Here is a 17119-nt window from a genome sequence, read left to right as displayed (position 1 = left end):
GTAGGATCATTTGTAGCAAGGTGTTTGATTAGAAGATGATGGAGAGAAGATTATGCCTTGGAGCAGGTCCCTTTTTAAGGAGGGAGGGATTTATGTGTTAAACAAACATGTTCATGGGTGCGATACCAGGGGGTTTGGTAAGAATAGTAAGTCAGGGGAGATAAGGAATCTTTCTGGAAGCTGCCAACCTCAGGAAGCTTGCTGAAAATCCCCAGGAAGCTGGGGAAAATTATCATGGTTCTGCCTTATAAGGTAAAGTTTATGGCAAAATTCTTGGGGGTAATCTAGTCCCCCCCAATTCTCTTGGTATTTTGTTTTTACCTCTTATGCCCGCAGATACCCTCAGCTTTGTTGCACTGCACAAACCTGTCCTCTTCCTTTTTAGACTGTAAGTTCCTTGAGGGTGGGGAACTGTGATTTACTCATTATTGCAAGACCCTCAGCTTCTAGACAGTGAAGTTTTTCAATAAATGTTGGATTGTATTGAACCAAATATAATGACAGTTGGTACATTCTTTTCCCCTAATAAGTACATATCTAATATTCCATGATTTCACTTATGTATATAAGGCAGCTACCCCAAGCATCTTGCAATTAAAGTGGCTTCCCCAAAATCTTTTAGAATTGAGTAAAAAGTGGTCAGTCTTAAGGTGAGATGATCATTTTAAAAATGCTGTTATTCTGTTCAAGGTAAAGGACTTGGAAGTAATGACTTCACCTCACCTTCCTCCTCTATTAATATTCATATATATTTTTTCATCTGTGGTTCCTATTCATCTCACTGCACCAAGCTCCAGTATTTTGATGGGAATGAACTGGGTGCATTGTTGTTTTTGCCTTTCATAGCATGGCCTGTTCTTTCCGGAATAACTTCATCAATCCCCACATCTACTCCAGAGGGACTGCCAAGCTTGTCTTTTCCTGGGACTTTACCATCACCCATGAGAAAGCCGTGAAGCTAAAGCAAAGAAACCTTACCACTGAACTCAAGGTATTATTAAACCTGCTCCTCCCTCCTTCCACTCCTCATCTATCTTTTCCTCTGTGATGTCTTATAAGGTAGCTTCTCACACTTGGGTTCTATGTGGCCGATGGGTTGCCAGTAGCTTTTTACAACCATCCCATTCCATTCTTATGATTTTTAGTGGACTAGTATTTCTTGTTTATTATTATATCATTTTTTAGTCATATCCAACTCTCCATGACCCCATTTGGAGGTTTTCTTGGAAAAGATACTGGAATAGTTTACCATTTCCTTCTTCAGCTCATTTTATAGATGTAAAACAGGAAAATATAGCTGGTGTCTAAAATCCTATTTGAACTCATGAAGATGAGTCTGTACCTTCTATACTACTTAGCATAGTTTAAAACACCTTTAATTGTCTGTATTGCCTGTGGGTGATAGTGGGTTAGGCCCAAAAAGCTACCAACTCATTTTCTCATGATCAGGAAGATAAAAACAACATTATTTAAGCTATCTGTCCTTTTTTTTTTTTTTTTTTAACCAGGTCACAAATACACAATTATATGAAAGATTCTTCATTTGGATATATCTTCCTCCCTAAACAAATAGCAACACATCCATGTCTGCCTAACCAGATTGTAGAAAATAGAAAAGAGATTTTGGAATCTGATTATTCACAATAGATCTACAAATTAAAATGCATTTTAGCATTTTCATATTTGATTTAGACTTTTAGGTTTAGAATGGTTCCACTTATCTGTTCATTACATTTAGAGATGGGGTTGTGAGTATAGAACATCTCTTTAAAGGACTCAAACCAAAGGAATCTCTACTTGAAATGGGTTTATTACACAAAGGCTGTCCTTTCATTTGATCATCCCAATTCACATCAGGACATACTGCCCAAGCAGCCCAAAAAGGGAATTCTATCTATGAAGAAGTCTGCATTGCTCTTGTGTACTTTGCCATTCCTGAATTTTAGACTTAGTTGTCCATACTTCAAGTTTTTAACTCTGGATGAAGTTTTGGTGATGGGAAAAAAAGGGTGGATTTGGAAATGATAACTGGGAATATCACTCTGGGATATTCTACATATAATTTTTAGAGTATAGCTGAAGTGATTGGCATAAGAATAAAATGAATCTATCAAGAAATATTTGAATTTCTTTAAAAAAAAGAAATTAAGCTAAATAACTATTAACAATAATGATCAAATAACACTATAAGGAATAAATAGAATACATGGAAATATAAACTCCAAACTATGTATAATAATCCAGAAGGAAGATAATAAATTTTAAATGACTAATATAATAATTATTCCTCTGATTTCTTCCAATCTCTTTTTCATCTGTGTACTCATTAGATTGTGTTGTTATTTTCATATCAACATACCATATATATTGCAATGATTTATTCTTCTCTGGGCATCACTTTATATTTTCATATATATTGAAAAGTGAATATTTTCTTCCTCCTTTCCTTCTGCCATTAGCTGGAGTTTTCTTCTTACCTTGCTTTCCTTTTGTTCCCTGGCTCTTGGTTCCCTTAGAATCTATCCAGGCTATTTGACTACTTGTATTAATTGTATGAGATGGAAGTCACCAACTGTATTCCTTCTGGTAAGATGGAGGACCAACAAACCTCATCTTCTTTTCTGCCATTGAATATCAAGGTCCTCTAGGACTTGCTATATACCCTGCCTTTCTGCCTTCCAGATCCCAGCACTGTGATCTGACCAATTGATACAAACCAAAAACTCCCTAGACTAGTTAGCTACTCAGTCACTGACCATTGGCTGAATCCTTCAAACTCCAGGCCTTTCTGTTGACTCTGTAGCTAAATTTTCTTTTATGAGTGATCTCCTCCTAGTTAGAGTATTAGCTCCTTTTAAGAGCAGGAATTGTTCCTTTGTGTTTTATAAATTTAAAAAGCCCCACAGATGGAATTTATTATATGCTGTAGAAGAAAAAAGCAAGCTATGTATACAAAAATATATATGTTCACATACACGTTTTAATATATGGATCTATGAGTTCATCTTTTATTCTACTCATCTATGCATATAGAAATGCCTATTTTATTTATTTATTTTTTTGTAAATTTCAGAAAAATTTTTTTAAAGGAAAAAAAAAAGAAGCTTAGGAATTTGTGATTATTTCATCCTATCCCTAACCATTTTTTGGATTTTCAGGACTGAAAAGAATATAGAAATAATCTTATACAAATTCCCTTATTTTAATTTTATAATCCCTTCTATTTTTCAGTTAATAATTTAAATTATTTTAATCTTAAATAAAATTATTTTAAGTTATATTAAAATTTATTATTTAAATACTATTAAATTATTTTAATTTTAAATAAAAACCATTTATTTTCTCTCCCATATCCCCATGACATCGAAAAAAAGAAAAAAAAAAAAAACTTGTGACAAATATGCATAGTCAAGCCAAACAAATTCTCTTATTGGCTTTGCCCCAAAATATGGGTCTTGTTCTGCCTCTTGAATACATCACCTCTGTCTCAGGAAGCATGTCTTTTTTGTTTTCTATTTGTTTCCCCAGAACTTGCTATAGTACCTTCAAGCACTATGCTTCATAAATACTTTTTTCATTTTTATAAGTTTTTATTGATTTTTTTTTGTTTTTTTGTATCATCATAGTTATCCCAAATATCCTTTTCATTTATTTTTGCATGCATTTTCAAACGTGGCTATGTGGCAGTTTGTTTTGCCAGACTGTGTAGAAATATATCAAGGAATTTAAAAAAAAATAATGTAAATGTGTGTGGGGAGTGTTGCAAGGGACAGATTGATTTTTTTTTAAATATTACTTTAAATTTAAAAAAATTTAAATAATCATTTTTTTTCCTTCTCCCTTCGTGTCCTGCTATACAAACTAATCATTTTCTTTCCAATCTTTCTTTATTCTTTGGGAACAACATGTGACTTTTTTGCTCCTCTTAGCTTATTTGGTTCCTGGAAAACTGTTTCCTTTGTCCTGCCTCTGGATGTGAGAAGGCTCTTGGGAGGCTGGGGGTTAAGGGACTAATGGTTTTGCTTGTTGCTAACATGATAGGAATAATAATGGATCACCTGAAAATTTCTTCTGGTTGTAGGAGAATCTGTCAGAAATCCGGCATGAGAATGTGATTGCACCTCTCAAGCAGAGATTGTCTCATCTTGCAATCCACCTGGCAGCCTGGATGGTTTCCACAGGAGTGGCTATTGCCAGCTGCGCAGCTGTTTATTGGCTGGCTTTTCACAACATGAAGGTAACTCTTAAGAGGGGGAAAAAACAACACAAAATACCAGAAAGAGTACCAGGTTAGGGATGAGGACATTTGGTTTCTAATCCGGACTCTTTTGTCACTTGCTAGCTAAATGAGCGTTAGCAATCTCTATTTCTTGATTTCAGTTTCCTAGCTTATAAAATGAGTGGGCATAATAGCACACACTTATAATATCTGCTCATGATGGGACCAAGAATAGGGGATTGAATGAACTCAGGGATTGGGTTTAACCAAGGGTGCTAAACCAATTGGTCGTCCACACTAGCCCCAGAACCGATAGGGTGGGCCCTTTAGAGTGGAAGGGGGACGGGTATCTGACTGCCTAAGGAAGAGCCAAAGTTTCCATTGGGATCAGCAGAGGGGTAAATCAGTGAATGGCTTACAGGATGAGATAGACAGACCCAGTCTCTAAAACACCAGCCAGTTGGGATTAGTAATAAGCACCTGTCTTACTATTTTCACAGAGCTATTTTAAGGATCCAGTAAGGATCCAGGTGGGAAAAATAATGAGCTGTATCATCAGAAGGAAGCCAGATCTCGGTGAGAGGCAGAAGACAAAGGGAAAGGAAGAGATAGAAGATGAAAGCAGATTTGCTATCTACAAAGCAAGTCTTGTAGAAAATACAGGAGAAGGGATGTTTAACTTTAGAGTGAGATATTTTATTTTTCAGTTTTGGGTTGTGGGGAATAGGAACAAGAGAGTAGGCACTGGGAGATAGAGAAAAAAATGTGAATAATGGGGGGGGCGGGGGAGACAGTCAAGTGGCACAGTGGATAGAGCACCAACCCTGAAATCAGGAGGACCTGAGTTCAATTCTGACCTCACACATTTAGCACTTCCTGGCTGTGTGACTATGGGCAAGTCACTTAACCCCAATTGTCTTAGCAACAAAAAAAAAAAAAAGAAAAGAAAAGAAAAGAAAAAGGAAAAAAAATGTGAATAATGACAAAGTTCACTGGAAGGAAAGGGTATGTTAGTGGAATTTTTTTAATCATTGATGAATAAGCCCAGAGGGGTTGTTAATCCATTCATCATAAATTAATTAGCATTTATCACCTATGCCAGATACAGTGCTGCTAGGTGAAGACATTACAAATATCTACATTAAGGAGCTTATATTTTACATAGAAAAGCAACAGGTACTACACAAAACCCCTCTAGTCAAGTAATCCTAGAAATAATTCATTACCAATTCTCAAGACTAAAAAGACTGCTACAGTAGCTCCATTCCCCTATGTACCTGCCTTATACAACTAGCCATCTATCAGCCAGCCATAGCAGAGGTCATTTTAACAATAAATTCATTCAGGCAATATCCAGAAGCTGTTTAAAAGACAAACCTGAAACAAGATCTATCTATTCTCTCACTGTACAGCATAGAAATTACAGGGAGGTGTTGACAAGAAAGCTGAGAGTATTCTTTAATGCGGTTGAAAGAAACCATTTTTTTGATAATGATATCCTCGGGAAAGGGAAAGGGCATCAGAAAGGACAGGAGAAGCTTGTCAATCTTCTGGTCTGCTCTGGCCACTGGTAAGAGTCATGGTACGTTTGAAGAGGAGGCAAGGGAAGGAAATAAGCATTTATACACTCCCTACTATGTGTCAGACACTGTACTAAGCACTTTATTATTATAAATATTATCTCATCTGCTTCTCACAACAATCCTGGGAAGTAGGTGCTATCATGATCCCAATTTGGTCATTTGTCTGGCATTCTAAAATTATTTTGAATGAATTTTTTCTTTCTGTGATTTTCTGCTTTTTATAACTATAAAGAAACACTACTGATTTTTATTTATACCCAGGTATAAATGAAGCAATTATCCCCAAATTTTAAAAATTAATTTTCATTTGTAAATAGGAGTAATTTTATTTACTCTTTGATATTTAAGCCTTAAATTTCTTTGTCTTGTCTTACTACTATCTCTAACATTTCTAAATTATGCCAAACTATAATAGAGAATGTTTTAGAGTTATTTTCATATACCTTATCATTATTCTCATGAATATTGTTCTTTGATAATGCTTTCTTCACTCTGCATCATTTCAAACATGTCTTCCCCAATTTATGCAAATTCATAATCTTCCTTGTTTCATCATATTCATTGTACAGTAATATTTTATTATATTCATATGCTATAAAAACTGTTGCTTTAATTATTTTGGCAATGTATGGGACCTTTTTGTTTTCTTTCTTTTGACTTCTGTGGGGTATATAGATAATATTTGAGAGCACTATGTTAAAGGATGTGAAAAAAATTTATATTTCTCATATCATTCTAGGTTCCATAACTATGACCAATTCACAGCTCTATATATTTAATTCTGAATCATTCATTCCTACTGTTGAAGATTTTGGTGGGGTTTTTTTGAAGGAAACTGAGAAAGATAGCAATTAAGTGTCTTGCCTAGTGTCTCATAGAAAATAAATGTCTGAGGTTGGATTTAAACTCAGTTTTTGCCGACTCCAGGCCCAGTACTCAATCCATTGCACCACTTAACAACCTGTATATTTGAGCGAGTGGATAGAAAGTTTTCTTGAAAAGGAATAGATAGCGTGAAAGAAAATAGTGCTTTGTACCAAGAGCACTTGTGAATGTAAATTGGGTAGAAAATTTAAATCAGGAGATGTGATTTCTAGTTCTTGGTTTTTTGTTTTTGTTTTTGTTTTGTTTTGCCAACTAGCTATAATTTTAAGTAACTTGTGAGCCTCAGTTTCTTTCTCTATAAAAATAAGAAGATTGAACTAAATGATCACCTAAATTCTTTCCTTTTTGGTTTTTATACTCTATGATCCGATGATTCTTTGATTTTATGGGTATGTATGTATAAATAAGGCACACTCATCTCCTACTCCCCTCTGATACTATTCATGATTTCCCCGTGACTTTAGTGCAGTATTTCTCAAGAGGCACTGCAAGGAACTCTGAAAAAATACTCCTAGATCATTTTTAATAAACTTGTTTGTTTGTTGTCATATTTTTTGTTTATTAATACACATTTTTACATAGTTTATATACATATAATTATACACAATTATATACATATAATTACATACATATTTATATACATATAAATACACACAAACTATACAATAATAATATACATAATACACAGTAAAATAATAGTTTTAGAGGATTTTACCACAAGCATTCTACCAAAGTTTCATTTAAACTGAAGAATTCAACCATTATGGAAAAGAATCACTGGTTTGGTGAATAGGGTTCAGGACTGGGAGTCAGGAAGTTATTCAGTCAATTTGTCTTGTTCCACTCTTTGTGACCTATAACACCACTATATTTGCCAAGATTTCTTGGCAAAAATACTGGAATGATTTGTCATTTTTCTTCTCTGGTAGACTAATGCAAACAAATGTTAAATGATCTGAGTTCAAATCTAGCTAAAACACTTGCTGACTCTGAGCAATCATTTAACATGTACTCACTTTATCCATTGAATTACCCAGCTGCCTCTGTGGAGTGAGGAAGATCTGGATTCATATCCTCCTTGATACCTATTGGCTTTGTGACCCTGAATAACTCATTTAACATCTCTATATCTCAGTTTCCTCAGTTATAAAATGAAATAGGATTTTAAAATCAAAATTTTATTTAGTTTTTTCTTAAGTAAATATAAAAACATTTTTTAACAGTTGCTTTTTTCAAATTTTGAATTTCAAATTCTCTCTCTTCTTCTCTTTCTCCCTTCCTTGAGAAGGCAAACAATTTAATGTAGATTGCACATGTGTAGTTATGCAAAACATTCCCAAATTAACCATATCCCCCCCACACACACACAAAAAAATACAGACCAAAAAACCATGAAAATTAAAGAAAAAATTTTAAAGTATCCTTCCATCTGCATTCATACACCATCAGTTTTTCTCAGGAGGTGGATAGCATTTTTCATCACGAGTCTCTTGGAGTTGTCTTACATCATTGTATTGCTTAGAATACTTAGAACTCATTTTCAATTGATCATTATACACTATTGCTGTTACTGTGTACAATGTTCTCTGTGCTCATTTGAGGAGATAGACTTGATGAACTCTAAGGTTCATGGTTCCCAGAGGGCAGAACTATGAACAATGGGTAGTAGTTAGAGAGAGGCACATTTTGGTTTTATGTCAAGAAGAACTTCTTAATAATTAACACTCCCTAAAAATAGAATAGTTGGCACAGAGCATAGAGCATTGAGCTTGGAACTAGAAAGATTTCAATTCATGAATTCAAACCTAGCCTCAAGCACATTCTAAGATGTGACTCTGGACAAGTCACTTGAGCTGGTTTGCCTCAGATCTGGAAAATGAGCTGGACAAGGAAGTGACAAACCTCTTCAGTATCTTTGCCAAGAAAACCCCAACTTGATTCAGAGAGAATTAGGCACAATTGGAAAAATGATTTTAGAACAATAAAAAAGTACAATGAGTTGCATTGGGAGGAAGTAGGTTCCATTTAATTTCTTACATTTTCCAGTACTTAAAGCAAGATTTTTCTTTAACGTTCCTTCACCCACTTCTGGTCTTTTTTTCCAATACATCAATTTCTAAATTTCCCTAGCCTATGCTAGTTCTCCCCAGCAGCTCTAGAATTTTTTTTTCTCTTCTGCTCCCAGTCATACAAACTTTGCCTGTTCCTTGTCCTAAGTATCCCTTTTAATCCCAGATCTCTGTGACTAAATGGAGTTGAGATAACAACAACAACAAAATCAACAACAACATTTATATAAGATTTACTAGGTTTTGGGTATGTGCTAAGCATTTTACAATTATTATCTATTTGGTGTCTACCTGTCACCCAATTCTCACTTATGGCTCCAAGATAGTATGCATTATCAGCCTTACCATAGTAAACAATCTTGACAGATGGGCTAAACCAGATTGAGAATAACCCACAGACCTCAATCCTTTCAGTGAATAAGGGGGTGTCTGTCCCAAACATATAAAGACTTTCCCTCGCAGAATGGGTAGATGAGAATGGTTTGTTCCAATGTCCATGAAGATGGCTGACTCAAGTGTTATGGATAGCTTAGTTCTTGAACAAACATTGAAGATTCTAAGAATATCTACTCCATCATCTTGACTTTTATCTTGCCACTGCATTGGATGAGTCAAGGCTGAAAACTTTGTGTAACTCTGCCTCATTTAATCCAATTCATCTGCAAGTCAAATCAAGACATCACCTATGATGCCATTGGTCCATTTTAAAAAGGACCAACAACAACAACCAGATCTGTAAGCATGGATTATTAATCATTGCTACAGGTATTATCGTAGGGGTGTGTGTCTAGGTTATGTCCAGCACCCCTTAGATGGACTACTCCAGCAGTGGTGAAGTTCTAAGTTCTGGGACAACTTTTCCAGGCTATGGTTTTCTCCTCCTGATTTCTGCTCTCTTCTCTACATATTCTAGTGTGGGGAGAAAGAGGTGAGTCTAATGACCTGCCTCCTCTTCTATAAAATTAAGGATAATTATAATTCTTTACCTCATGAGGTTGTTGTGGAGATCACATGAAATAAAATAAATTAAGTTCTTCGTAAACCTTAAACAGCTGTATAAATGCCTAGCATTTCCTAGGATTTAGACTCTGAGGGGTTTTCTTACCTCAGACCAATAACTGGGGTGATGGGGAGGTGGAGTATAAATTAACTAGGTTGTTTTTGATGAACCTCTGAATAACGATCTCTTTCTTGATTTTCTTCTATCTTCTTCTCTGGCCACAGTTTGTGAAACAACACAAAAATGAGGCAGCCACTTTATTGTTACCTTTCGTGGTGTGTTGCATCAATCTCTTTGTACCACTATTTTACTCCTCTTTTGGGTTGGTGGAAAAGTTTGAAATTCCTCGACATCAAATCTTAGTTATCATTACCAGGTATGTCATAACTTCTTACCTTCCTGCTTAAAGGTTCTGCTTACACTGAGCAGGGGTGGAGGGAAGGATTATGGGATGATTTCAGGTCTGTCTTCTACTGTGATCCTGCTTTTCTTGAAAGATGGAGAAGCAAATAATTAGTAAATAAATTAATAAATAATGATAAAATTCCCTCCCTCCCCACTTTTCTAGAGTAGGTTCTTAGATTCCTTAGACTATAGAGCTATTTTCCCTTCCCATTCAGTACAAAAGAAAAGGCTTACCTGACTTTAAATTTCTGAATGAGGCACCTAAATCTGACAGAAACTAAGTTCTGGGTCTTGAATCAAGAAGACCTGAGTTCAAATCCAATCTCAGATACTTATTTAGCTGTAGTAAGTCACTTAACCTGTGTCTGCTTCAGCTTCCTCAACTATAAAATGGTGATTATAATACCACCTATCTCCCAAAGTTGTGAAGCTCAAATGAGATAATATTTGAATGTACTTAGTGCTTGACACATAGTACTTGTTTCCTTTCTTCCTAATAGAAAGAAAATGAAGAGTTTGTTGGGGTTATTGGAACACTAGAGACTCTGAGAGAACCTGAAGAACTATTATTATTGTAATTTAGCTGTAGGCATAGTGGAATTGATTTACCCTGAATCATATTGATAGAGCATGCCCCCATCTAAATCAGAGTCTTTTAGGAAGGATGATTAGAAGTGCCTACGTGATGCAGTGGATAGACTGGCCAGACTGTCCAAACTGGAGTCAAAAAGACTCATCTTACTGAGTTCAGATCTGTCCTTAGGAACTTATTAACTGTGTTACCCTTGGCAAGTCACTTCACCCTTTTTGCTCCAGTTTCCTCATCTGTAAAATGAGCTAGAGAATGGCAAACCATTTAAATATCTTGCCAAGAATGAAGTCATGGAGAGAGAGCCATGACTTAAAAATGATTGAATAACCAGGGTGGGAACTGAGAAGTCCCAGGATTATTCTCCTTTCCTCTTATCAATTAAAGTCTCATTATTATACCACTATTTTTTTTTATTGGACTATTATTTTTTATGAAATAAGGAATACTTAATAAAGAAACCATTAATAAAGATCAACATCTGCTCAGCAACTTATATGGTCTTAGATTATTGCCCAAGACTCTAAGAGTCTTGGGCAACAATTGCTAGATCACAACCATTAATTGTCCAAGGTTTGGTGTTCCACATTACCTTCCATTCATTGATAGTGGTTTTCACATTGTATAGTCTTTTTTTCTTGCCCATAACACTAGGTCTTATGTCCTTTGTCCCTTTCATCTCTCCAAGGGCAAGGGAACTATGAACTGCTCAGTCTGAAAGTACTGGCTTTGTAACATCACTACTTTAGGTCATTGGTACAATACAGTGGCTATAGTCCTATTAGAACTGTGGGAGAATGGAGCATTCAGACCTAGAATACTAGGTGAAATCTTGTTTGTGACCCAAAGGTTTAGCTCCTTCAGTTTACTTTAATATTCTACTTCTGTTAGTTGTTTGCCAAAATCCAATGGCTTCCTTAGGCCAAAAATAATTTGGAAAGGTATCTTTTTTCCCCAAAGTTCCCCAAACTCTCCCTTTCTCTTTATTTTAAAGAAATAACAAAATTTTATTGGTAAGTGTTATTTTAACACAGCAGACACACAAACAAACCCAAAACAAAATGTGCTCCTAAAAATAGTTAAACCAGAAAACCCAAAAGGGTTTTTGTGATTTTTGTGTATGTCACCTTATACATATAAAATTATACTTTGTTGAAAAAGTTCTAGATGTTTTACACTAATAGCCAACCAACATTGATTAAGCACCCACTATATGCAACAAAATATATAATCTTTATAATTAGAGGGAATATCTCTGATTAGAAGGAACAGTGAGATCAATGAATCCATTAGAGTATTGGTCTGCCCCAACAGCTGCAGAAAGGTGTGAATAAGCATGTTTCAAAAGGGGTAAAATGATTGTTTTTTCTTTTATCATTTAGGAATATCTTTCTGAAAATATCTATCATTGGGATTCTTTGTTATTATTGGCTCAATTCTGTGGCAGTATCTCATGAAGAGGTGAGATTTCAGCTCTCTTAGTTGATTTTGTGTTTTGTTATTAAGCCTTTGATGACTAAGCAGGAAATGAGCTTCCCAGCATTTACAGGTGGCAGGAACCACGGTAAGTAATGAGAAGAGTGAACCCCTATTCTCAGTCTAATGGAGGAAAAAAGATCGCAAGAATTATGTAAAAACAAGTTATACACAGATTGGAGATCACTTGAGAGGGAATGAAGGCATTGCCATTAAGAGGCATAGAGAAAGACTTATAGAGGTGGGATTTCAGCTGATAAGGAAGCCAAGGAAGTCAGGAATGGAAGAAGAGTAAAAAGAAGAATGTACAGTTATATTTCTTAGTCTTCAATGAGTTTCTAAAAGCAAATGTAATATTATCAGGGAAGAGAAAAAATAATTCAGAATGTGGCTTGAGGGCATCACAGTTTTAGAAAGATGGTGAGTTGACTAAACCAATAGCCCTGATAAGATGAGCACACACACACACACACACACACACACACACACACACACACATCCCATTAGAAGGAAAACTCTTCTCACCTTTCCTCTAATCTTCCTCATTCCAAGTCAACTCAAGGAAATATTTTTATTTAGATTTTTTTCATAGAATTACTACCAATTTTCAATAATCTATCCCAACTCAAGCTAAAAACAGCATAGATAATTAACTCATAGTCCCCTAAATTAACTTTAATCACTTAATTAACTAATCAACATTATCTCCACACCCTATCCCAGAGCTGCTCACAAGTACTTGAAGTTGAATCTTTTATTTCCCTTCTTCTGAAGGAGGTATTACTGAACCAGGTATTTCAACCCATCTCAGGGAACTTGCACAATTTTACAAAGTAGTTAATCTACCTAGGCCATTTTGGAGCTCCCTGAACTGAACTGTGTCATTGAAACTAGTTTATCATGTGCCTTCTTCTTCTGTCTTCCTTCTCATCTCAAAATATGAGGTGACTATTGTGAGAATTGGATGAATATTTAGTTCCCACAGAGTTACGTGGGCCTATTCTATAGTCATTCACTTCTTCACTTGTATAATTCAAGACTTTTAATTCCCCCCTCCCAAATCCAATGGAATTATTTCTCGCACTATAAATGAATGACAGAATATTTTATTTTTTGTAACAAATGCGTTAGGACTTGTACACCCAAATATATATATATACACATACACAATATGATAGCTATATCTATATCTTTACATATCTGTAGATAGATAGATAGGCTATATATTTATTTCAATAAAACTGCCATGCTCAAAAACATCTTAGAACTTCTTGATTGGAATTGCTTCTAGGACTATTTTACAATTTTACAAGTCTTGGTAGGAGATCTATCTTATTAATGCAGAATCATTCCCAAGGATTGGGACAAAATAGGGGAAGGAGGCAGGGAAGAGTATAAAGAGGGGGAAAAGAGAAGGGTGAAGTGACAGTCACCTGAGAAGACCATCTTGAGTCAAAATGAATCCAAGAGATTAGACCAACAAGGGGAACAGGCACAGGAAAGCAGGAAATCACAGGGAAGAGAAAAAATTGATTTTACATACCAGCCAAAATTAGGTCCAAGGCAAACTGACCAAAGGCAAAGTATATAAGCTAGAAGAACATTACTTTTGCAGGGCTAGACAATTCTATTTGCTACTGTAGTAAACTGTATGTGGCTTCTTGCCTCACTTCTAAAGTTTTAACTAGATTTAACTCCTGAGAGCTTTTGACTGTTAAAAAAAAAAATTAGAAAACATAACCTTAAAGACACAGATTTGCCAGGATTAAAGATTCTTCAAAAGAATGTGCCACAGACTAAGGAGGTTTCTTGATCCTTAAGTATTTTGAACAGTGGAATAAGTATATAGCCTGTCAATGGGACTGAGGAAAAAGGACAGTGCTTTTTTTTCCTTCAATAATATTTTTCCAAATACATATAAAGATTCAACATTCATCTTGTAAGACTTTGTGTTACAAACTTTTCTCTTTCCCTCCCTTACATCTCCCCTCTCCAAGAGAACAAGCAATCTGACATAGATTAAATATGTGCTACCCTTTTAAACATATTTCTATATTTGTCGTATTGTGCAAGAAAAATCGGATCAAAAGGGGAAAATCATAAGAAAAGAAAACAAACAAACAACAAAGAAAATACTACAATGCTTTGATCTACATTCAGTTTCCATAATTCTCTCTCTGGATGCAGATGGCACTTTCCATCCTAAGTCTATTGGAATTGCCTTGAATGCAGTGTTGAGAAGACAAGGATGAATGTGCTTTTCTGGATGTATAAGCTATATTTGTTGTCATTTTGTCCTAGAAGAAGAAAAGCCATCATTTCCCGCAAGGAAGGATAGATATAGAAGGCAGATAGGAAAAGTGTGGATGGAAGCATCCTAAGAAAAACCTTCCTGAAATTCTCACCTTACTCTGAGTTGATGTAACAAAAATCTTACATATGAAATGTGTATGTGAGAGCTTTTACTTACACATCTCAGCTCCATTTAGTTATAGAAAGCAAGGCCCAAATGGGATTGATAGGACATGAAACACATAAGGTATGTACAATTAGAGATAAGAGAAGTATAAAGATAATTGTGGATCAGGGGTGCTGCTGAGGAGGGCTGGTCTGGATTGGGAAGGGATGTACATAGAGTCTTGGAAAGAGGAAATACCCAAACAATGGAGGGCCACTGAAGATAAACCTTGCTTTCTCCTCAATTTACCTGAAGATTAGGGGTAGTGTAAAGGTATGAATGCTGAATTTACCATTTGTGTTAGAAAAGGGCATTTTGGAAGAACATTACTAAACACATTGATTCTTTCTTTGCTTTTTAGTGCTGGGAAACACTTATTGGCCAGGATATCTACCGACTCCTTATAATGAATTTTTTATTCAGTTTATTTGACTCCATTTTTGGGGAGTTTTTGAGAAGGTAAATCTATGTCTCTTGTTGGAAATGGGGGATGTAAATGGAAATTCTTTGTATTGAAATGAGTAATGAAGTAAATGCTTCCTTATATTCCTAAAAGTATACACTGTTTGAAATCTTTACATTTCCCTTTTGTTTTTTCCCTCCCTCTTCTTGGTTCAACACATTTGTTCATTTTTTTCTACGTAATCTATTTCATAACTCTGCTGCCATACATTCATCACCACAGGAAGTTTGTTGCAATTATGGGTATGCTTGGACCAGCTCTGACTTTAAGATATAATTGTTAAATTTTCAATCTGAAATCAGCAATTGCTACAAATAGGGATTATTTTGTTATTTTGTTGATCATCTAGACTTAAGATAATGGAAATCAAATTTAAAAGTATTTTTGCATTTTTTTCCCCAAGAGAGCCTGGTGTTTAAATGTTTATTTTGGTTTCAATCAGTCATAGGATTGATAGGATCATAAATCGAGTATTGGTAGCTAGCTCAAAGACTTTTAAACTCTCATTTTATGGCTCAAAAATGGGACTAAGGTTACACAATTTGTAAGCATTGTGAATGGCATTTGATAGGTTTGTAGTTTAGAGATTAAGCCCACTATCTCCCTTTCTGGATATCCTCTATAGGGAGAGAGGGCCTAGGTCTAGACCAGTGATATCAAGCTCAAATAGAAATGGAGACCATTAACATAAGGATCTTAGCAGGCTACATATTAACTTAGAAAACCACCTATTAACATGATCTATGTTCTATTGCATTTTTATTTATTTTGTTAAATATTCCCCATTTATATTTTGATCTGGTTTGGCCCAGCTTAGGAGTGTTACCCCAAGTGTTTGCTAGCTCTGCCAGAGACAATTTCAGGAGGTCTGATAATGGATTTATTTTGTATCTGAAAGGTCACTTGTCCATCTGCTTATGATAAAGAAGAATATCCAAGTTTAGAATATAGAACTGTGAGGCAGGGTAAGCAGCCCTGCACTTATAGTCAGGAGATCCAGATTTTTGTTCTAGTCTTGATGGGAAATAATAATGCCTATCTGCCTTCTTCATAGGTTTGGTATAAGGCTCAAATATAGGAAAGCTCTTTGAAATGAATCTACAACTTTATAATAGGTCCAAAATGAACACATCCATTTTCTTTTCTTTTTTTCTTTTTTCGTTTTCTTTTTCTTTTTTTTGCTGAGGCAATTGGGGTTAAGTGGCTTGCCCAGAGTCACACAGCTAGGAACTGTTAAGTGTCTGAAGTCAGATTTGAACCCCAGATCCTCCTGACTTCAGGGCTGGTGCTCTATCCACTGTGCCTCCTAGCTGCCTCCTGCACAACCATTTTCAAAGGACATTAATTTGGGTTCTTTTGATAGGATAAGATAGGATGGTATAACTAAACACACATATGCAATATGTTATATATTTAAATTATGTATAAAGAATATATTAAATATGTTCACATATTCCTATTATTTATAGTCTTGGAATTAGTTTCTTTGCCTTGTTCTACCCAAATTCACTTCTGTCTTGCATATTGACCTATTATGTATATGAAGGTCAGACAAAACATCTCTTCCAATTTTTATAAAGTGTTTATTATGTGGAAAGGGCGTAGTATATACTACAGAGTTTCTATAAAAAAAAAAAATCTTTGCCCTTCTCTAGAATCATCAGAACTTCATGAAAAAGATAGAAATCTATCTAGCTTCTTAGTTATAGATCCTTGACAAATTTTAAGTCCTGATTTTTTGGCTTTTGGAAACAAATTTTAAGATGCCCAGTGTAGAATGAACCCAGTGTAGCGTGACTTCTGAACTTTTGGAGAAAGTGTTCTATTGTTGAGCTGAAAGTTTGAGGGTAGGAGCAAAGATTTACCAAGTAAATAGAAAAATGTTTAGCCAACTTAGGAATGTAAACTTTTTTTAAAAAGCATTTATTTATCACTTTGCCTTAATAATTTAAGAGGTCTTTTCCTTAAAATA

General features: G+C 35.1%; 1 protein-coding gene across 1 annotated transcript in view; it reads left to right on the top strand.

Moving 5' to 3' along the window:
• The window catches only part of TMC5 (transmembrane channel like 5), an 84579-nt gene that overhangs the window by 32837 nt on the left and 34623 nt on the right, over positions 1-17119 (top strand). Inside the window, 5 exon segments of the mRNA XM_052001764.1 lie at positions 847-991; positions 4082-4237; positions 9981-10132; positions 12133-12211; positions 15046-15143. Coding sequence (XP_051857724.1) covers positions 847-991; positions 4082-4237; positions 9981-10132; positions 12133-12211; positions 15046-15143 — 630 coding nt within the window.

This window comes from Antechinus flavipes, chromosome 1 (genome assembly GCF_016432865.1).
Source record: "Antechinus flavipes isolate AdamAnt ecotype Samford, QLD, Australia chromosome 1, AdamAnt_v2, whole genome shotgun sequence".
Classification (NCBI taxonomy): domain Eukaryota; kingdom Metazoa; phylum Chordata; class Mammalia; order Dasyuromorphia; family Dasyuridae; genus Antechinus; species Antechinus flavipes.
Note: the sequence above shows the minus strand (reverse complement) of the source record. Positions and strands in the feature narration are given on the sequence as shown.